This window comes from Pseudoliparis swirei, chromosome 19, assembly GCF_029220125.1.
Source record: "Pseudoliparis swirei isolate HS2019 ecotype Mariana Trench chromosome 19, NWPU_hadal_v1, whole genome shotgun sequence".
NCBI classification, from domain to species: domain Eukaryota; kingdom Metazoa; phylum Chordata; class Actinopteri; order Perciformes; family Liparidae; genus Pseudoliparis; species Pseudoliparis swirei.
In genome coordinates, this window is record NC_079406.1 from 22,521,283 (window position 1) to 22,544,567 (window position 23,285).

General features: G+C 39.5%; 1 protein-coding gene across 2 annotated transcripts; it reads right to left on the bottom strand.

The window, feature by feature from the left end:
• Window positions 1-1,840: 1,840 nt before the first annotated feature.
• On the bottom strand, window positions 1,841-11,766 carry cxcl14 (chemokine (C-X-C motif) ligand 14). 2 transcript variants are annotated; one of them, XM_056440196.1, is made up of 5 exons: window positions 11,641-11,766; window positions 11,450-11,529; window positions 9,651-9,756; window positions 4,895-5,008; window positions 1,841-3,634 (listed from the first exon to the last, which is right to left on the bottom strand). In XM_056440196.1, exons 2-5 carry the CDS (start codon window positions 11,511-11,513, stop codon window positions 3,619-3,621), a joined length of 300 nt encoding a protein of 99 aa, XP_056296171.1. In that variant the 5' UTR covers window positions 11,514-11,529; window positions 11,641-11,766; the 3' UTR covers window positions 1,841-3,618. The 2 variants fall into 2 exon arrangements, with proteins under 2 accessions (XP_056296171.1, XP_056296170.1); XM_056440195.1 differs by having other exon boundaries at window positions 11,450-11,766.
• Between the last annotated feature and the right edge of the window lie 11,519 nt (window positions 11,767-23,285).

A 23,285-nucleotide genomic window follows, 5' to 3' on the forward strand; every position in this document is an offset into this window, starting at 1 on the left:
AGTGTGGTTACGTAAAGCTGGATGCACAAGAAGAGAAAGTGTAACAGCCAGCGAGCTGCTGGTTGTAGGAGCTCAGGTTGGACATCAGACCCTCCTCCTGCTGTGTGATAATACAGTGGCTATAAAGTAGGAGTACAGGAATCGGTTTTAGTTTAAACAACACTGACAGCTGAAAACGATCAATGTTATGCCATAAATATTCTTCCAAATGTTTTTTATAAACACCGATTCAGTAATAAATAATAATACTCTGCATTAAAATCTATCACCGACAGGCTTATGATCCTTGTTATTATTCGCATTATTTCCCGTAATTATTTAGCTTTCCTTAAATTAACTACAAACAGGTGTAAATTACTTGTCTTTGAATACATGAAGCTCATTGCACATTATGTTGTAGGACTACTACAGCATATATTGTAACTATTGTATATTTATCGAGTATTTAGCGCAATAACTAACCTGAGTCAACAATCTTTACACTACCCAAACACATTATTATATGTGTTACAGTTACCTTATGTCAGTAAACACACTTTTTCAGGCTTAGATTGATTTAATCTGAGAATTAAAATACCGCCATAAACTTAATTTATTTTTCTTCATTCATAAATAACATTTAATATTTGCCCACCTGTGTCCACCTGTCAAGAAATGTGATAAATGCGCTGCCTTTTAAATAATGATAAAGTTATACAACATATCATTATCATCTTTAGAATTCTTAAAATCGACAACATTACTGACATTGACATTTAATAAACAGCTCCCCAGGAAATGTTAATCGTAATAAATGTGCCTATATATACGTGTTAATTTGTTCATTTATGTATATACAAATATGTGCAATATGTGTCCAAACCAAGTGAAATTAGTCCAAATTAGTGAAATATAAAACGGTGTTGTTTACGCTTCTACTCCCCCTCCTCCGCTTTTAGACTTTTACACTGCTTAAAAACTATATATCCGACTGCTGCTAAAATACAGACGCAAAGTCTTTTTTTATAGTTTTTAATCGATGAAATATATGTTGTCTAAATGTTCTTTGTTGTTGTTGTTAACTGTTGACTGTTTTAACTTTATTACCTTATCACTTTATCACTTTTTATTACTATTATTCACTTTAAGTCGGACAAAAAGAGACAAACATACTTTCGATTTTCTGTATGTTCAACATTGGAAAATTAGCAATATAGACGACTTTGACATTGACTTAACATCCATTACTATTACTATTACTGTCTAATATAAATCCGTTGGTATGTACCGCCCCCTGGTGGACAGCTCGTCCAACAGCACTTCATCCTTCCGCTTTATCTGCAACAGCATTGTTACCTTCGCATTGAAAATGCCGGAAGGTTATGTTTTGATCGCCGTGTATTTATTTATTTATTTATTTATTTGTATACGTTTTATTCGCAAAACTCAAAAAGTATTGAACCGAATCGCATGCAATTTGGTGGGATGATTGTTTATTATCCGGGGACCAGTTGATTAGATTTTGGGATCGATCGGGTCAAGGTCAAAGGTCATGAACAGGTCAAATCTTCTTGAATCACATGGAATTTGGTGGGATGATTGGTTATTATCCGGGGACCATTTGATTAGATTTTGGGATCAATCGGGTCAAAGGTCAAGGTCATGGAAAGGTCAAAATCTTTTTTTTACCATAGCACGATACATTTTTGTCCAATTGGCATGCAACTAATGCCAAAATGTTCATAATTCAATGCCCAATCTTGTGATATGCGAAGGTATGCGCTCTACCGAGTGCCCGTTCTAGTTTCTCCTTTGTTTCAGTTTTCTATCAAAGTCTAGTCAATCAAACACCAACACAAGCTGCTCTATAGACACTTTATTGCCGTGTTTATTGTTTTTACACTCAATGGAAAGTTTGACTGTGTTTGGTGGGCCGGTCCAAACCCTCCAAAATATGTGACCAAAACAAGATTTAAATAGCAAAAAAACAACTATAATGCAGTAATACAATATACACAATGCTATAAAGTCTTAAGGTGAATTCATTCTCACTAACATATAGGCTATATACTGGTCCATTTACAAAATTACTTTTTAATATATATTGATATATACGATATAAAACAAGGGCAATGCACATTCTTCAAAAAGGTAAAGGAAATGTAATGTTTTTTGTGTATATGCAGAAATAGTTGTGTGAATTGTTTGGTGGCAACAAAACAAAAACCCAACAGTCATTATTGCCAAGTGTATCCACAGCGTACAGAATAATAAGACAGTTATTGTTCAAGAGATCTACAGGAGGAGAGATAAGATCATGAAAGAGCATCATCACCTTAAAATTATGACAGTTCAGAGCCCATTTTAAATGATAAGTATGATAATATTCCGTACTTTTTGTTATTCTCATTAAATCCCATGATGAAATAAACAATAAAAACAACAATGAATCCATCCTACTCACAAGTATTGTTTGTATCCAAGGCCTGATTGAGCTCATTTCTCCAAACTTGTCCAAAAAAACACATCAAAGAGCCTCACCGCTGCACCATCTGTTGCCACTGTTGTTGGAGCACCCCACGTGTATTCATACACAGCTGAAAATAGTCCCCAATAAATACACCACCTACACCCGTTTGAGTGACGTTTTCTAAAAACTGTTATAGAAAGTTATCTAGCTATTTTTTGTTGCGTTTTTTTTAATGAAAGCATTTATTCCTGATTAGTTTTAATAAATGTATGTCTTCAATAGGAACAAATGGGCACGCAGACATGTTGATTTTGAATATTTCCATGGGATATATGTCTACATTAACACAATACCAGAATATCACCAGCCTCATCGCTTCAGAATGCTATAACACGTAGCTCAATACAGCGGCCACGTCGGCAGTTTGTATGAGATATTGCTTTATTACACATTTATTTCAAGATGGAACTAAAAATAACTTTACAACCAGTGAAAGTACATAAAAGATAGTCCTTTATTGCTTTCTTAGTGTATTTAATGATCACGTTTTTTTTAATGAACTCCAATGGTTTAAAATCCACTGTATAGGACGGCACAAAATAACTATTTGTATTCTTTATTATCTATTGAAACTAGACTCTGCCGGTTAATTAGATCATATTTTACAAGATAGATGCTGCAGAGTAGGTTTTGTTTGACACACATGACATGGACATGGTAGACAGACTCAGTGGTAGAGCTCCCCTATCTGACTGAATAGCAACCTCCGTATTAAATGTAACCACACCGACTGCCCCTTTACCAAGATAATCATATTTATTGAGGAGCTTTATCGCTACATTTTGACTACAACCCGTTGAACGCGGGTGACCAGCTCCTAAATGTGGGCATTGTACAAATATCTTAACTGTCATCGTGAAAACAGAGTAGTGAAAGACCTGAAACACCCACACTGTGTATTTATATATATATATATATATATATATACACAGACTAAAGATGCTCGACAGATCACAGGCAGAAGAGGGAAGAAGTACAGGTTGATTGCAGATCACGTCCTGTGCTTTGCGAAAAAAAACAGTCCTGGTGGTATTGTCGTCTTTTTTACTTTCTTTTTTGTTGTTGTTGTTGTTGTTGTTGTCTCACTTGATCCACACGTGGGGAGGTTTTTAAGCTTCGTAAACCCTGAGGAAGGAAGAAAATAAGGGTTTATTCCTTTTTGATGTGTTAACCCTCCTGTTACCTTCACATTTACTAACATATTTTACCCTTGGGGTCAATTTGACCCCAGCAATTAAAACCTCCAGAAAATTATTAGAATTAATATTGTTTCCCAAGTTTAAGTGTGAGGTAGTATATGTTTGTTTGTTGACTACCTAAATAGCCCTTTAAATATATTAAAAAGGTTGATATTTCTTATATGTTTGACACAGTGAAAAACAGCTTGGGGTCAAATTGACCCCAAAGAACACAGACGTTAAACATTGAATGGGGTCAAATTGAACCCTAAAGGTAACAGGAGGGTTAAGATGGACTCATCAGCATCCTCCATCACCAGGTGTTGTCCTTGAGTTTTTTATTTTTCATTTGGTGGCCTCGTGGATATAAGTGGAAGGACGTCGGTTTCATCCCCCTGTAACCCTCAGTGTGTGGCTGACCCTGACCTCTCCCGTCCCCGTGGCGGAGAGCAAATGAGAGGAGAGATTTCAGCAAAACTAATCAATAAAGCGTCACAGAGTAACCGCAGGGCAAGGTCTAGGCAGGGCTGTGTGTGGCTGGCAGAGCAGAAAGAGTTCTGGGAGTCTCGTAGGAGAGAATCCGACGCTCTCATGGATCATGAGCCTTTTAGTGGTGTGTCGTACTAAATGTGTCTCCTCATATAAACTCAATATGCAGCAGAAGCACGCTGTGAACATTTTAAGTTGATACAGTTTCCGTGAACAATATTTTTCTGTGTTTCCTGTCATCTGATGAATGTAAATCCAACATTTAACTCTGTTTCTGGTCTCCAGTGACCTCCTGAGAGAGTTATTGGATTATTTCGATGATAAATGCGTCACTATGTTCACAAAAACAAAACAAAAAGGTGATAACAGTTACATAACACATTTGATCCATTTTGGATATTGACTATAGCTGCTTTTAATGATAACTATTGTCGTCATAGCGTGATTAGGTTACATTTTGCAAACTGTATGCAGACTAAAGCCAACTACAACAGCCACAACAATATTTATGAGAATATATATAATATATACAGTGTAATGACCCCCATTGACTCTTTAGCTGCTGAAGTTGTGCATGTTTTCTGTGTGCTTAGCCTTCAAGACAATGCATCTTAACCCCTGAGCTATGAAGACAATCAACGTAACTAAACCATGGGGTGTAAGATGAGAACACCAGTAATTAAAATGCTGGTAAAACACACGATTATATGATTATTACCTGTGCTTGTCCTTCCAGATGCGGAACCATTTGACCAGATTCTTGGTGCTCTGAAGTTTGGGATGCAGACAATACTCCTGCCCTTTGAACCGAGCCACGTTCTCCATCGTCACACTGCAAACAAGCAAACAAGGAACACGTTAGAAGGAGATAATGAAAAGTAAAACCATCTGATGTTAGTATCAAAATATAAGAATACATATTAATTTGTAATTTGATGCACTCCCATGGCAGTTAAATTGAAAAGTGTAGGATTCAGCACCTTATTCTGCTCATGAAATAACATGATAATAAACACTAACGTTGTCTAAATAACAAGACAGCACAACTTTTTTCAACATATTAACTAACAGCATAGTATTTCCACATATTAACTAATAACACAATGGTATTTCCACATATTAAGTAATAACAAGATGTTATTTCCACATATTCACCAATGACACCATAGTATTTCCATATATTCACTAATAACAACATGGTATTTCCATATATGCTCTAATAACACAATGGTATTTCCATATATTCACTAATAACATCATGGTTTTTCCACATATTAACTAATAACACCATGGTATTTCCACATACTAACTAATAACACCATGGCTTTTCCACATTCACTAATAACACCATGGTATTTACATATATTCGCTAATAACATCATGGTTTTTCCACATATTAACTAATAACACCATGGTATTTCCATATATTCACTAATAACACCATGGTATTTCCATATATTCACTTATAACACCATGGTTTTTCCACATACTAACTAATAACACCATGGCATTTCCACATTCACTAATAACACCATGGTATTTACATATATTAACTAATAACACAATGGTATTTACATATATTCACTAATAACACCATGTTATTTCCACATATTCACTAATGACACCATAGTATTTCCATATATTCACTAATAACAACATGGTATTTCCATATATTCACTAATAACACCATGGTATTTCCATATATTCACTAATAACATCATGGTTTTCCATATATTAACTAATAACACCATGGTATTTCCATATATTCACTAATAACACAATGGTATTTCCATATATTCACGAATAACATCATGGTTTTTCCATATATTAACTAATAACACCATGGTATATCCATATATTCACTAATAACACCATATTATTTCCATATATTCAGTAATAACACCATGGTTTTTCCACATATTAACTAATAACACCATGGCATTTCCACATTCACTAATAACACCATGGTATTTACATATATTAACTAACAACACAATGGTATTTACATATATTCGCTAATAACACCATGGTACCACAAAGAGCTTGCTAATGTAAAGTGATTTAGAGAAAAAAACATTTAACATTTCGACGGCCATAGTGTTGTCTTCCATGGTGTGAGAGGAGTTTGAGATCCACAGGAGCCAAGAAGTCAAAGTGAATGTTTTATTGCCCGAGTTACAAAGGAGCTGAATGGGGTGAAAATACCGATTGGGGTGTTGTTTGAATAGAAACTGTTCAATTTGTCACACATTTGACATGTTTTTCCCCCCAAATCTTAACCTGCATTCAATAACGATCGCGCGGCTCAAAGGATCTGCTCGCCCAGGGCGGCCCGTTACTTGTCAATGGAGGAATATTATGGAGCTGCCACGGAAAAATGTGACATCGAGGCTCATTGAATCTATGGGTCTCTCTGTGACCCTCCGCTTAAGGCGACAGTGGAGACAGTCTGCCTGCATGTGGCACATTCAGGCCAAACAAGGGAGATGTGGGAAAAACACCCAGCATGCCACGGGGCCTCTGCATCCAGTGGCACACTCAAAGGCTCAGCCAAACCATGAATGCGAAATAAATTGACTGGGAGAGAAAACGACAACAACGCTGCATTCAGTAGTTGTAAGGATTTCGGTGGAAGAGTTTTGCATCTATTTCCCTGCTCTTTCAGTTGCCACTTGGTTTGGCCCCTGAGAGGCAGCTGGACACGCTTTGTTCTGGAGGAACTGAGCTCTGAGACCAGATTAAAGTGTTTTTCTCAGTATGGAATCATATCTTCAAACCCATACTGATAAACGCATACTGTTTTATTTACGTTTTTTTTTTTTAAATGTTCACCTACGCTGTGCAGCCGCGAAAAAAACTACCTGACTAATGTGTTACTTCGAGCTTTAGTTCCTCCTCATTGTCATTCACCTGGGCAGCTGAAGTGCAGCCACTGGCCCTAATGTGCTGAGTGAAAGGTTTCATGAGCACAGAGGGAGGAAGGAAAGGCTGTGAGCGAGTTAGAAGAGGAATGCAAGGAGCATAGTGTATTTACTTGTGTATTTCACGACATATAAAGAGGAAATATGGTACTTTTCTCTCTAATTGAACGCATTTGACACCTGCAAGTCACTTATGATTTTTCTAAACTAATCCCATAATACATTACGACTCTCTCAAATGAGTTATTCTGCATACTTGTAATACATTTAGCTGATAACACCGGTGTACTTTTACTTCCGTCACATTTTTAAGAGTTCATATAGCGTGGCATCGTTGCTTTTAGAGAAAGGCAGCAAAAGAAAAGCTGATGAAGAGAGACAAAGTTCACCGTTAAGATAAATAACAAGTGATAGGGATGAAAAGAGGGCGAAAAGGGGATGTGAAAGAGATCAAGTAGGAAGAAAAACACTCAATTGAAATGAGAAGGGGAGAGAGACGGGAGAGACGGAAAATAAAAAAGTAGAGAACAGGGTCACTCTGTGGCTCAGGGCTTGTGTGCTCAGGAGTGGTCGCCCAGAATGTCAAACCGAGCACTGTAAGCCAAACGGCCACAACAAAGGCCAGACGGGGGATTCTGCTCATTTCTCTCTTACTCTCCTGGTTTCTGGGGCTTTCTGGAGCTCGCTGAGGCTCATTGTTCACTGGGCACCAGCTGCTGGTGGCCCCCCATCTCATGCTAATAGAGCAGCTTTAAATAATGGCTGTGCGGCGGGTGAACACACACTCACACACACAGACCTGGGAGCAAAAGTTGACCAATTCTAGCACTTGCAGTGAGTTTTGTTTGGTTTATTTTGGCATTCCCGCACCCGCTTTATCAATCTTAACTTCCTGTCTGGCTGCGTCGTCTTTGAAAACACAAGCATATTTATTTTCCTCTTCCTTCAATATCATTTTCGGCACACACACATACTGTACACAGAGCAACACTTTAATAGTGTTTTTGTTGTATTATTCTGTCCAACATTTATTTTATTTTATTTGTTCTCATTATCTTTTTGATTGCTCACCTCACAATAAAATGTCACAAAATAATGAAAAAGCAGATCAAATGTTTCCTTGGGGATATATTGAATGCTTCTTTTGTACAGCCTGCAAACCACCATCCAAAAATAGTTTATCTAAAATGCTTTAAAGCGGGAAAGTATATATCAAGAGTATATTAGCTCAAACAGGCAAACTGTAAAGTATTTTGTTTACTTGATATCTAATTCAAATGATTAATGCGTCACCAAAATAGTTGCAGAATAATTTTCCGTCCATTAACTAATAGTGTAACAGACAATTTTTTGGGGATGCATGCAATATGATTAATCTAACTTTAATAAATTGAAGGGTTTAATTTCCCCCAGTGTCCAGTCAAAACATCAACATATAGAGACATGACATTGACTATCAATCATTACCTGGAGACTTTTGTAAACCTTATAATCCACCATGTACCTCGGACCATTCCTTAACTATGAAATGCAATGACTTGCATTTGTGTCCCAAGAAGAAACAGATTGGAGCCATACGTCACATCCCCATGAACAGCCTATCACAGCGTTCTATGTGTAATATTAAAACTGACCAGCAGGTGGCAGCACAGTTTGCGCCTTGAGCATAGCACAGGCTGACATAACATTTCCATCCCTGCGTGTCGTTTTGACATGAAACTTTAAAGCAGAATGAAAACAGAAATCACGGCTCACATTTCTGGCCACGTGTGATACTTCATAGTTAAAATAATACACGTCATACTGTCGGTTATATACAATGTTAAAGTTCATTTATTCCCCTCTGGAAGGAGAGGTCTAATTATCATGCTGGAATGCAGCGTTATACTCAAAGTGCACGTGACACAGCGGGTTGGGATGCAAGTATAAAGGCAAGAAGAACTTCTGAGACGATAAGTGACAGCATCCTAAAGTGTGTGATAATTGTCTGGAAACCTAAGTGTTAGATTGCCATGTGGAGAATTCTGGTAAAGTTGTGTTGCTTTTCTCGACACAATTGAATAAACAACTCCTGGCTCCTGAATTTCGGGGGTGCCATTAAATCATCAGTTCATCATCACACTGTAAATCCTCCAAAGTACTCGAAGCAAAGACGACAACATGTTTAGATGTTTCCCGCACGACTGCCAAATAATTGTATTGGTCATGGCGAAGTCATGTGGAGTTTATCTCGTGTGTCAAGCAGGTACAAATACAGCTTTATTATTTATGACGTGTAGAGCATGCCAGAACAGGTAGAGAGGAAAACACAGCGACAGAGAAACAGGGATATGAAGAGAGACGGGTGGCAAAAGGTCAAGGGGTCAAGGATAAGAGAGATAGAAGAGCAAAGGAAAGGCCAGAGTTGGACCAGACAAACAATGAAGAAGAATAATAATAATCATTTATTTTATATAGCGCTTCTCAAGACACTCGAAGTCGCTTTACAGTTCAGAGTCCAGTAGTCATACACACACAGTCATACCGGTGAATGAGAATAAAAGTCTCACTCACAATATCATCTTCTCATGGCAGAACGGATGTTTGGGTTTGATCTCCAGCTTCTGCACATCCTTGTAACGGATCTTTGGTCCTTTTCTGGTGCACCTGCACTTGTAGGCTGTCGAGGAATCAAACACACGGGGGTGTCAGACAGCACGTAAACATGATGAACTTGCAAGGCTGCGGTCTCTATGGAAACTGATTGTGTGCCAGGTGGTTAAAGTTAGATGTCACAGTGACACTGAGGGGATGAATCAGCCCTCAGCTTATCTTCATATGACAAACTCTGAACCAGAGAAATATTAAAGTCCTAATTAGTTTTTGATTAAAGATGAAGTCACATATAAACAAAAAATAACGGAAATATGACACATGGTGAATGAAACATAGTGAGATCTCTTCCAATGTGCATGGAGTTGCAATTCATAAGTTGCGTGCCAGTTCATATTGCTGACTTGCATTTCATGAACTGGCACGCAATTTATGAATTTCCTTTTTTCATCCAACGCAGCTCAGGAGGATTTATGAATTCACACTGAATGGATTCAAAAAAGATTGTGCTCTTCTATCAGACCAACAACCAACGCCACTGGGGACCGACACATTAACAGCTTTATTAACGGAGGCTAAAACGCGCAGTGACACATCTATAAATATGTATTTGTTTCAGTCCCACAGCTTCTGGAGGTCCAGGTCTCTAGTGTGACTTTACGGTGCAGTAACGACAGAGGAAATTAGTTTTGCTGGGCTGTATATTTGTGATGGGAGGCGATGACCTGGATGCTCCAAGGTTTCCTTCATCCATCACCTGCTTTCTGTCATTAAATGGGTCTCAAGCGACACACGGAGGTGACGTATGCTGTGTAACATTTTCTTCTTCTTCTTCTATGGGTGTAAATGGCTACAGTCTATAGGAAGGGAGAGGGTCTACTTCCTAAAGACGTGATCACTCCTATGTATATCCTGTAATATTGTTGACGATGATAATACAACATTTATATATCGAAACACTGGAGAAATGTAGGTGACTTTCAAAGTGTAAGTTGATTGTTTCCCCTGTGTTTGCTCAAAGATTATGAAGCAACATCATGCCAGTTGATTTACACAATAGTAATTTGCATATTTTTTAAAGATTATATATATAGATTATATTGAAGTTAGGCGAGTTGTTTCTGATCCAATCTGTATTTCATAACAACAGCCTTTCATTTCACCCCCTCCCCCCTCTGTCCCATGAAAATTGGCATTCAATAATTTGAGTTCCGTATGATATGAGCTTCACTTGTCTTGCCAGAATCCAAAATGTCCCAGTGGTGTGTTCAGGGTGTAAAAAAGGCGTGTAAATGCCAGAACAATGCTCATCATTATGAGGTCTGGTTTTCACACCACAGTATTCCATATAGACTGACATCGATACCGTGACTACGTTGGGTTACATTACGCTCTTCTCAATGTTCATGGAGATAGAATAAAGTTATGAACACAGCAGCGCACAGAGTTGAAGCAGGTGGCGTGTCAACACACTTCTTCTGTGAACACTTGTGCAAGCAAACGCTCCACTGAGGCCCTTTTCACTCAGCTGTTGTTGTCCCAACCTGTGCTGGAGATTGGAGTTGGCATCCTCTCTACTCACAAACAGACTCACAAGGGGGAAACAACAATTATTAATTCCCTTCATGCACACGTGAATAGAAGAAAACGAGGCGTCACATGCGTCTGCAGCTGTTTGTTTGTTTCTCAGTCACGTCATCATTACAGATTACAAACTCCAATTAAGAATGAACGGATGAAAACAACATTTCAAGTTTTACCTTCTGTGTTCAGGACGTACAAGGCCACCACTAACAGGAGCAGCACCGCTGTGCACCGATGCATGTCTTCCTTCACAAGTCTAGAAAAAACTAAAAAAAATTTAAAAAAGCTCCAAAAGCAAAAATCAGAACACGCGGGAGAAAAAAAAAGCAACACAAAGATTTTTGAGATGCAAATAAAATCCACTTGCAGTGACGGTTTGGATGTGAGAGCTGGAGGAGCTGCTGAGGGTGTTCTGCTTCCTCTTCTTTCTCTTCCTCTGTTTTTTTGTTTTTGCGGAGTCCCTTTGGAGCGCTGATTGAGCAACTCCGTCTGTGCGTCCTGGGCATTCGGATGACCCCCCCCCTCTCTCTCTCTCCCTCCCTCCCACTCTCTCTCTCTCCCTCCCTCTCGCTCCCTCTCAGGCTGCAGCTCTTTTAAAAAGCAGTCCGCTGTCCCTTTCTCATTCATATGCACGGCCAGACCGCGAATCAAACACTTGTGGCCTGCAAGGGAGAAACGGAGAGAACATGGAAAGGGAGGGAGAGAGGGAGGGAGAAAGGGAGGGAGTGAAACAAAAACAACTAAATAATACACACTCTGTCCACCCGAAAAAAAAGAAACGAGGGTGGAGTGACGTCTGATTTGATGGAAGGTGTTGCTCGTTTCCTCTCCTGATGACAGAAGCAGATCGATTGACGTCACACTGAGACGATTGGTGACATGCGCAGACCGTGAAAACGTCGTCAATACTTTGTATATATATATAATATTTGGATGATATTTCTCTGCGGTCGTTTTTTGTTGTTGCGACAGTTATGTGGGTCAACACTCAGTCAATCTGTCTCATAATAGTAATGTTTCTGTTCATTTAAATTCCCATTCTCGTCAGAGCGACAGGTGAAAACATGAATACAAACCCCCGAATGGGAACATTCACTCAAACTTAAAAGAAGAGTAAAGATTAAGCCACTTGGAAGTCATTTCCCCTTAAATTTATACATAAGTAAAATAATACAAAATAAAGACATTTAGGTGGGGTTAACAGATTATCTCTTTTCATTTTATCTTCTGTGTAAAACGAACCAAAGCTAAATTAACCTTTCATATTGGATTAAATGTTACAAGTAGGCTTCAATAATTAGAACAATCGGACATTCAGGCTTCCTCGTGTGGCTCAAAGGTGTACTGCGGATACACATCATAAAATAACAGATTATGGAACACATTCTGCAAATTTATTTGGCGACCCGAATAAAATCTCTTGTGACCGACCCGTCTTTGATAATACTTGCTCTATATTATATTGTGAATGTGAATAAATGCCTTCATTGTATTGGGGGATGCCAACCGGCTGAACCATTGGCCTGTAAGAGATAGCCCTGAGAAGAAGGTCTTACCCAACCCACCTGGGACGCTCTGACCACAGGATTAAACCGGATTCATCGCCGTCCTGCAACATGAGGGATTTGTATGTGTGCCTTCTGTGTGTGTGTGTGTGTGTGTCTGTGGTTGTGTGTTTGTGTTAACCTCCCTGCCCTCAACACTGATGCAATCAGCTGCTGTCATCACTCAAACCAGCGGCCATGAAATGTCTGCACCATGGACCTTTGTGTGTGTGTGTGTGTGTGTGTGTGTACAGCTTGTCCACGCCTACATATTTATATGTGTGAGTCTGTATGTACATAAGTAGAAGCATGTACATCTGTACAATTGCTGCCAAATTTGCAGACCACGTGTGCAGTCTGAGAAGTAAACAAATCTACTGTGAATCCATCTTGGATTCAGCATCTGGCTTTAAACAGGAGCAGGAAATCTTGGCCAATCCTTCATGCGGTCCTCCATTTATCGAGTAAACGACAGGGGGACATGACGGCAGCTATCACTTTAGAGCAAACGGTGACGGATTAATATGTACGTGACCCCTGCAGGACACCGATGCTGTCAGAGTCATTTTGATCCCGGGATAAAAGACATCGGTGAGCTGTCTGTTCCTGTCTTCAGCTGGAGTGACTGATAATCAGTCGGACAGCTGTTGTCTCGATCCATTAGATCCCTTCGTCTTCACCGAAGACCAAAGGAAAGAGAGAAATTGAAGTTAAATAAATAGACTCAAGATGATTTTGGTCGTTTCTGTCTTGAAATGATGATAAAAATGACATCATTTGTCCTTTTTGATTCAGCTGAAGACGTTGCCGGTTGAGAGGAAGTCTTATTTTATGATAACTCACGAAAACATCACTGGGAAAATATTGGAACAGTTGCATTTAGTTCTATGTTTATTCATACAAACAGGATGAGATACTTGTATCAATACTTTAAACAGATGCTACCGGGAGGTTGGAGCCAATTTCCCTCACAAATAGTTGGTACCCAAATTTGGAAAGCAGTTTTATTTTCATGTCTGATGTCCCTTCTCAGCTCCATCACATGAAGACAAGCCTCCCTACATCCACACCAAGCCAGTATGTTCCACATGTTTTCATTGGAAACAGATTAAACTAGATGTTATATAAAAGTGGATATTGTGATAATATGCTATTTTTTCTTCCAAGATATCTTAAACCTGTCAATGTGAATGTTTTAATGTGTCCAATACTTAAAATACCTGAACAATAATTACATCAGTGGAAAATGACACATGCTGGGAGTTCACTGATTGTTGTTCTACAGATCAGCATCCCTCTAATTGAAATTTATTTCATTTTTCATTTCCTATACAACACTACATGGCTTATTTTTTCTGTTCAAATGTCTTAGTTTTTCAAATGAGCTGAGCTCCTCCAGATTCTTTTCACATAAGTGTAGTGGTACGCCAGATTGAGAATCACTGCTTTTAAGTACTTCAGTTTTACTTAAAATAAACTCTTCAGATGAAGAAATGGCCACTTACGAAATACCTTTAGATAGCCTACTGTGAGCATTACATTTTATTTAATTATCACAAAATATGCACAATTGGAGATCATTTTTTTCACGCAACAAGGCATCAAATTCACCAAAACGCATAGCCGAAATAATCCGTAACAGGTCGTTTCAAAAAATCCCAAACATCCATGACGTACATGGCAAGTTTTTGTCTCCCAGAAGACAGCAAATATTCACGATTGTTTAGTGGTGAAATAAAATCAAAGAAAAACATAAAATCAGATCCTTTCTCCAGCCTGAGGCATCACTATGAATATGAATTTCAGAAGAGGGAATAAACAATACCCATTCTGACGCTTTGCAGAATAAAAGGGCTTTTCCTTCCCTCGATCAAGTCAGATGGCAGTTTTGTGAACGTGGCTGTCTGAATACTTCGGCCCCTCCGACTGCCTCTCCTGTTCCTTCAACTCAACGGAATTCATCTACGAGATATATAAATACAGGCTGCAGTGTGTAAATGAAACACACAAAAAACTCTGCGGGGAGATTATAACCACCAGTGTGTAAACTATCTTCGCTTGCAACTGCTTCCAAACGGCTCAACGTGATATGTTTGAATAATTGCTGGGAACATATCGGCCTATTGACGGGCTATTGGCTCCCTCTTTTTTGCCACAAAACAATCCAACAGATGTATTCAGATTTATTGTGAATCTCGGTGGCACGCAGTGTTCTGAAGTGCGACGTTCATCTTTTGAACATTGTGAAATCTCTCGATGTAAAATGTAAAAATGTAAATCTTGATTGGATCACATTTTTGGTTGGTTTGAGGAAAAACGGGAAATGTGCTTTCTTTCTTTGAAATGAGACACTACCGATGATGTGTACCGTAGAAAAATAATAATTGGAGTAGAGCGCACATTCCCACTCACATCAATGTAGCAGGATGTTCTGAGTAGCGCACATTTGAGGTAGGGCATATGGTGTTACAGTCATGACTTAAACTAGCAGCATATTTAACAACTTCATGCTTCATCCACACACTGTGGAAAAGCGCATCGCTATTGCCAAAAAAGTGACAACTCTGTTTAGTTAATCTTCTGTAATGGAGCATTAAAGCGCGTGGAATTAACAACCTAGCAAGCAGCAGGCTAGTTAGCCGCCATGATGGAAAACGAGCTGAACGAGCTGGAGGCCCAACAGTCCCTCCGCCTCACTTCCCACAATCCATTTAAAACACACTGAATACATTTATATTCATGGACTTATTAACATTGACTGACAACACTCTCGTAAGAGTTGAACAACACATGATATAATAGAGTAAACAGAGCCAAGACTTCAAAGTCTCTCAACATGAATTCTTCCCTGTTCTCCTTAAAGATGGATTTACTCAGTCTGAGGTCGAGGCCCGGACCTCCGTGAGTAGAGACCTGTGATTACCGTCTGTCCACTGGGTGACTGACTGTCTTTTGAAGTCGGGTAATTTCAGCTAATCCTCACTTCTGAGGAAAGTTCGAGCAGTGGGTGTCAGTCAGTGGTTGTAGCAAACAAAGACCAACCACACGAACAATGCTACAACCCTCTGAGTATGTGGTCGAACAGACAGATGAAACCGTCCTTTGAGTGACTTTGAAAAGGTGGAAATGAAGCCTAACACATGCGTTACAGCATGGAAAATGGATAAATCAAAGGTTGGATTTATCTGCGTTACATATATTCTAGCTAATTGGCTCCCGGTCAACGTCCTCTGTCTACTAGTTCGACTACTAAAGCTCTACTTTGCATTCTGTTTATTTGCATGCTTCCTTTAGTTGCCTCTGTCCACAGACATAAAGACAGTGAGAGAAAGACAAGTTTAAGATTTGCATGCAGATGGGTCAGCTGGCAGACAGACAGGTAGACAGACAGGTAGACAGACAGGTAGACAGACAGGTAGACAGCAAGGCAGTGGTGGTGGGCCTGATCTCCGACAACGACGAGAAGGCCTACCTGGAGGAAGTTGCTGATCTGTCACTCTGGTGCCGGGACAACAGCCTCATCATGAATGTCACCAAAACTAAGGAGCTGATTGTGGACTTTAGGAAGGTACAACAACAGAGGACGTACTCACCACTGGGGATTAACGGGACTACTGTGGAGAGGGTGAGCGGGTATAAATACCTGGGAGTCCACATCACCGAGGATCTGACATGGTCAACAAACACAGACACTCTGGTGAGAAAGGCAAGGCAGCGCCTCTACCACCTCAGGCAGCTGAGGAAATTTAAAGTTTCCCAGAGGATCCTTCAGTCCTTCTACTCTGGAGCTGTAGAGGCGTCCTGACAGGAAGCATCACAGCCTGGTTTGGCAACTGCTCCGCTCAGGACAGGAAGGCTCTGCAGAGAGTAGTGCGTTCGGCTGAGCGCACTATTGGAACTACACTCCCACCCTGCAGGACTTGTACACCAGGAGGTGCAGAACCAGAGCCGGCAGGATCATGAAGGATCCTCACCACCCCAACAACAGACTGTTTCAGCTGCTGCGGTCAGGCAGGCGCCTCCGTAGTCACGCTGCAAGAACAGAGAGACTGAGACGGAGTTTCTTTCCTCAGGCCATCAGGATTGTGAACTCCGACCTCACCAGGACCCCCACATAGACCCACACAACTGCCCCTCTTAGGCACACACACACACACACACACACACACACTTACTGTAAATATTGTGTTGTTTTTTATTTGTAAATAGTGTGTACTTGTTGCCCTTGCACATTCCTGCTGAGCATTGCCACTTTCATTTCACTGCATACCCTGTGTGTGTATGTGACAAATAAAACATCTTGAATCTTGAATCTTGAATGTGCCGAATGTAATTTCAGTCTATATTGATGCTACCTATGCGTTATGGTAATGCAGGCATGCAGGGACAATACATACAGACAGACAGGTGTACTGATGCTGGGAAGTAATTGTTAATGGCAAAAGATGCTAATTAGCAGCTATGTTTTAACGTTTTCCTGCAGCAATTTATTCCAGCAGGTTATAAAATCAACCATTGAAACCAGAATATACTGTCTAAATGATTCCAGTATTGATTCTGTGGACGTTAAAATGTGTGTTTTAAGGTCTTTTAATGTGTGTCTGTCTAGGTTGCGGAGTCGCCAGAGGACAGACAGGAAGATGGACATACACGGGCGGAAAGGTATGCAAAAAGGTGTATACAGGCAGAGAGGCAGAACAGTGGATGATTCCTCTCAGGTGACAGAGGTGGAGGGAGAGGCTTGCCGCCCCGGGCAGAGATGTAATGGCTGTTTAAAATGTCAAGTTTACGCATGTTTTTTTAAATAAGTTTGCAGCCATCAGGCGAAGTAGCGGTGGCCGGATGGAGTTGACTCGAGGATGGATCTTTTTCCTTTTCTTCCCCACCATGGCCCATTTCTCGTTAAGTCCTTTGAGAAAATGTGTTTTAGTGCTTTTACACGGGCAAGAAATTGCAATAATATACAAGTACTCATTATACCTTTATCTTTGATTTTATTTGAGAGTTTACAGCAAACAAGCAATGTCTCTTTCCATAAATAATGACCCAGTTTCTCCCGATGATCTACATACCTACAAGGCAATACGTCTGTGTGTCACAAACAGCTGCAAAGTAGCATTTTATCCTAGGAGAGCTCCCGCCCCCCCTCCTCCACCACCCATCTCTCCACTATTTCTTTTCCAGAAGGATTTTGGTCCGATCCCCATCTTTACCAAGCATGTCACATTTCATCTCTTGGCTTGCAGCTGAATTTGCTCAGCCTTGATGGGCTTCCAAGTTTCTGTCAGGACTCGTAGAACTTCCAAAATATACACGGATAAATCAAAGGAGCAATACTTTTTACCCCTCGATACAATCAAAACAGAAAAATGATCAACCCTGACCAGAGCCGGGGATGAAGAGTGACATTTCATCAACTGAGCAGAGCTCTGGCGTTGAGGGCCGAACTGAGCTGAACCCTTAGTTCTAATACGAACTGGTCATGGGATCTGGTTTGAAGTCCAGTATGCGAGACTGGTCTCTAGAATCAGACCATCCGAATGTGAGTTAGAGAGTTAATCCACCCCGGCCCCCATGCTATGTCATCTACTTCCATTGTAACAATCACAAGTGCCACAGCTCTATTTGCTAACAATGTTGTGGAGCCAGCAGTGAGAGGGGGAAGTGAGACAGGTAGTTTGGATAACATATAACAAAAGATGACACAGAACACACTGGTGAGCTCGTGGAAAGTAGCTAAAAACACATTTACCTCAAAATCTGCGTCTTCCTTTCGCCGGCCAACAACCTCTTGAGGTTTTTCAGCGTATTTAAGTGTCAGAGCTGCGGTGGCCAAAGCTGTACACTACCGTTCAAAAGTTTGGGGTCATCCAGACAATTTTGTGTCTTCCATGAAAACTCACTTTTATTTATCAAATAAATTGAAAATTGAATAGAAAATATAGTCAAGACATTGACAAGGTTAGAAACTAGAATGGGCACTCGGTAGAGCGCATAGACGCATATCACAAGGGTTGGGATTGAAATTATTTTGGCATTAGTTGCATGCCAATTGGACACAACTTTCGTGGTACTATGGTAAAAAAAAAGATTGACCTTTTTCCATATTGACCTTGACCTTGACGATTGATTTGATCCAAAATAATAATCAAATGGTCCGGATAATAAACAATCCCAAACCATTCATATGATTTCAGAAGATTTGACCTTGTCTTGACCTGACCTTTGACCTTGGCGACCCGATCCCAAATCTAATCATCAAATCCAATCAACATAAACAATCATCCACCAAATCATTTCGATTTGCGCGGTTCAATCATTTGAGTTCTGATTAGATTTGACCTTTGACCTTCCCTTTGGCCTCGACCTTTGGATCGATCCCCCATCTAATCATCAAATCCCCGGATAATAATAATTCAATCCTGCCACCTGAATGCATTACGATTGATTTTTCTTTTTGTTTTTCTTTTAATAACGCATACAAATAAATAAATAAAATAAATAAATAAATAACGATCAAGCCATAACCTTCTTAATAATGATTAATATTTGAAGTATTAATTTTGTTCTTCAAACTTCAAGCTCAAAGGAAGGCCAGTTATATAGCTTATATCACCAGCATAACTGTTTTCAGCTGTGCTAGCATAATTGCACAAGGGTTTTCTAATCAGATATTAGTCTTCTAAGGCGATTAGCAAACACAATGTACCATTAGAACACTGGAGTGATAGTTGATGGAAATGGGCCTCTATACACCTCTGGAGATATTTCATTAGAAACCAGACGTTTCCACCTAGAATAGTAATTTACTACATTAACAATGTATAGAGTGTATTTTTGATTAATGTTATCTTTATTGAAAAAACAGTGCTTTTCTTTGAAAAATAAAGACATTTCTAAGTGACCCCAAACTTTTGAACGGCAGTGTATCTCTATTGTTTTGCCGCAGATGGATGAAAAGTTTGTGACACATCTGCTCGCTTGCCTGTTTTTTCTTCTTCTAATTACACGATTCACCGGATGTTCATCGAACCATCTGACAGGCCTCAGAATGTATATCTCACAGTCTGATACAGATTGCCACTAATGCTGACTTTATCACAGCCCTCTAACACAATGTGACGTGCTATTAACTGAGGTGTTCTGGGTTTTTTTTACTCAAAGTTCCTGTTGTTCTACGCCACGTATGGTTTCTGAAGGATTAAAGAGAGTTTAGTAAAACTGATGCAACAGAGGCTGCGATATAGACTGACTTTTAGTGGCTAGAATGGGTCCATCTCCAAAAGATTCTGGATTTTAAATTTTCCAGAATGCAACTCGACCTCCCTGCCTGGTAAATGACCTCATCTTCTAAAAGGCCAGCATTGGTTATGTGAATGTATGTTCCCCTTTAAGTTTTTACGCCAAGTTATCATCCAATGATATACATCTGAAAGGTTAATCTGGAGAAGGTAAACCACACCCCCCCCATTCCCACACACACACACACACACACACACACACACACACACACACACACACACACACACACACACACACACACACAGATATGATGTGATATATGAATGTGATCGGATCGCAGCCAAAAGCCTGGAAATATAATCTGTGATTGTGAGAAAGTACAGCCCACAAGGCTCGCCCTGAGGTTTGAGTTACACTCAGCTGCGAGCACAGCTGCAGCTATAACAACCGTTTTTTGTTTGGGTTTCCTGCTACTCAAGAGTTGAAAAGCATGAAAAGAAAATGATTATTTCTACCTCTGATAAACAGAGAGCACGCACTTTTTTATAATATTATGTTTCTTGACCTGTGCTGACAAAGACGTTTCTGGAGAGGCAAAAGTATCTAAAACCTCTGCCGTCCAGGTGGCTCTGCGGACAAAATCTAACTTTGCATCATTTATCATATTCCAAAGAACATTTCTTCAGAAGCTATATGATGCATCATGACGCTGCAGCACTCAGTGTTTGATGAGTTAAAAACATTTTAAATTTAAATAGTTTGGAAAATAGAAACATGATGCTGCCATGACTGTAAATCCTTTGAAACCAGGTTATTGGAGTTATTATGCAGACCTGTATTTAAATTTCTTACTTGCCACTGTGAGCACACTAACATTGCTATTTGCATTATGTGTTTGGAATATTGGCTCTGTGTGTTGCTGCTGGTACAGTACGTTGAATACAGGGGTGGCTTTATGTTTGTTGCCTTTAGTGTCAAAGAGTACATGAAGAACTTGTTCAAGGGTTTGCAGGTGTTCACTAAGACTAACAGTAAAGAGGCTTTTGAGGGTTTTCTTTCATAGTTTATTCTAATTATTTAGAAATATTGCAAACCTTAACCCTTGTGTTGCCTTCGGGTCATTTTGACCCGATTCAATGTTTAACCCTCCTGTTACCTTTATATTTACTAACATATTTTACCCTGAATTAATATTGTTTCAAGTTTAATAGAAAATTAAGAAAATTATTATTTTGTTTGTTGACTTGTTGAAGGTACTTTATGTTTGTTTGTTGACTCAAAAAAGAACAACATTAAATTGAATCGGGTCAAATTGACCTGAAGGCACACAGAGGGTTAATATTGAAATTGTCAAAATGACCAACACACACACACACACACACACACACACACACACACACACACACACACACACACACACGCACACACACACACACACGCTGTTTTATAAACTATTTTTTCCTTCTCCCAGTCTCTCCCACCTCCCAATCCCACTCCGTTGTTGCCAAGGCAGATGGAAGATTTCAGGCAGCAAATGCAGGAGTGATGTTATCCATGTGTTGCCTGCAAAATGAAAAAAAGACAAGAAATCTGTGCCGTCCTGACATGAACCGCGTTACCAACAAGACACATTGACAACACAATCCGTGTTCAAATGTCTACCGTATTAGGAGTTCCTTATAAAGACGTGTCGGTGTAAATATATTTGACAGGACTTGGATGGGTCGTGAGATTCACTGATCTGCTGAATTCTGATTGTAATGACAGTAATAACCTATTAGTTTTTATTATTGTGTTACCGACACCTTCAAAGGAATAGTTTGACATTTGAAAGTTAGATGCGAAAAATGGACATCAAGTGGGACCTGATGGAAGGCATCTTTCACAAAGGCTGTGTTTTCTCACTCGTTATATGTTTCCGCGATAAAGAAACTGATGATGAATCTTTGATTGTGGATAAGAAGGCAAACTATGATGTTTGTAAATGGATGTAATCAAAGTGGAAGCAGCAGTTATCCAGATGGCACGTGTTACAGGATATACTAACTCATTCACAGAGATAAAAAGAAGGGGCATTAAGTGATTGATGGCTTTTATTAACCTCGACAGAACACGCCTCCATTATAGTTCAAGCAGCATAACATAAAAAATGTCCTTGAGTACCGCTAACACCAAGATGTTCATTGCTTAAAATGAACTATTTTTGATCATATCTCTGAATGAAGCTGCTTTATAAATCAATTGCATTCTCCTCTTCAACAAACAGTACATGCATAATGAATAATTAAGCAGTAACATTGCGTCTTGATAATCATTTGTGAGTTTATCTTCTTACAGGGAAGATAAAGTGGCTCAAACTGAACAGACTGTAACCAAGACATTTTCATCCCGGCAGTCCAAGTGCCTCAAATTCTCCTGTCAATAATTGCCATATTTTACTTTTCCAATAACAAGCACATGTGTCTCTGTCTTTGGCTCAAGCGCACGGATTCCACGAGTCACCAAAACACAGCGATTATTCCTGATTAGAAAGTAATTTGGCTGACGTAATTGTCAATCACATAATAGCGAACAAAATCAGAGTTATTACTCCCTGACTCTCTGTGAGTCAGGGAGTAATAACACGAGGGCATGTCAAAACAGCAGCTGCGTCAAGCTTCCCTCACCACCGTTATATTAAAAAGTTATCTGAAAATAATTACTTTGCAAAACAATATACAGTATTGTATTCTTTCTTTTACTGAAATAGTTTAAAATGGGGTTTACGTAATCATGGTTGTCGACCTCTGATGTGCAGCTGGAAAAATATTTCCGATGTGAGGGTTTCAATCATAAAGTGTATTATGTCATCTCGTCATAATGAGCCGTGCACCGTCTTTTTCTTAATAATACAGTTCAATTGTGTTAAATTAGGTTGAAACAAGGTTTCTGTGTTTGTTCAGCTTTAAAGTTGTTTAGTTCAGCATGATATTTGCATGGGAGTTAAAAATCTGCGTCATCAGATGTGGTGGGAGTCTCAGATGCTTTTCACACTGTTTCAGACAAACACTTTTCATGTATAGCTAAATGGAGAACAACAACATGTAATGTTAACAACCTCACTCAACTTGGTTTAGTTCATCTTTAAGTTAGACAGACGTCTTAAAGAAAGCCAAAGCTGAAATAAACCCAGCAGTCAAAGGACAAGAGAGCTGAACTGTAATTATGGAGCTTGTTGGTGCGTCAT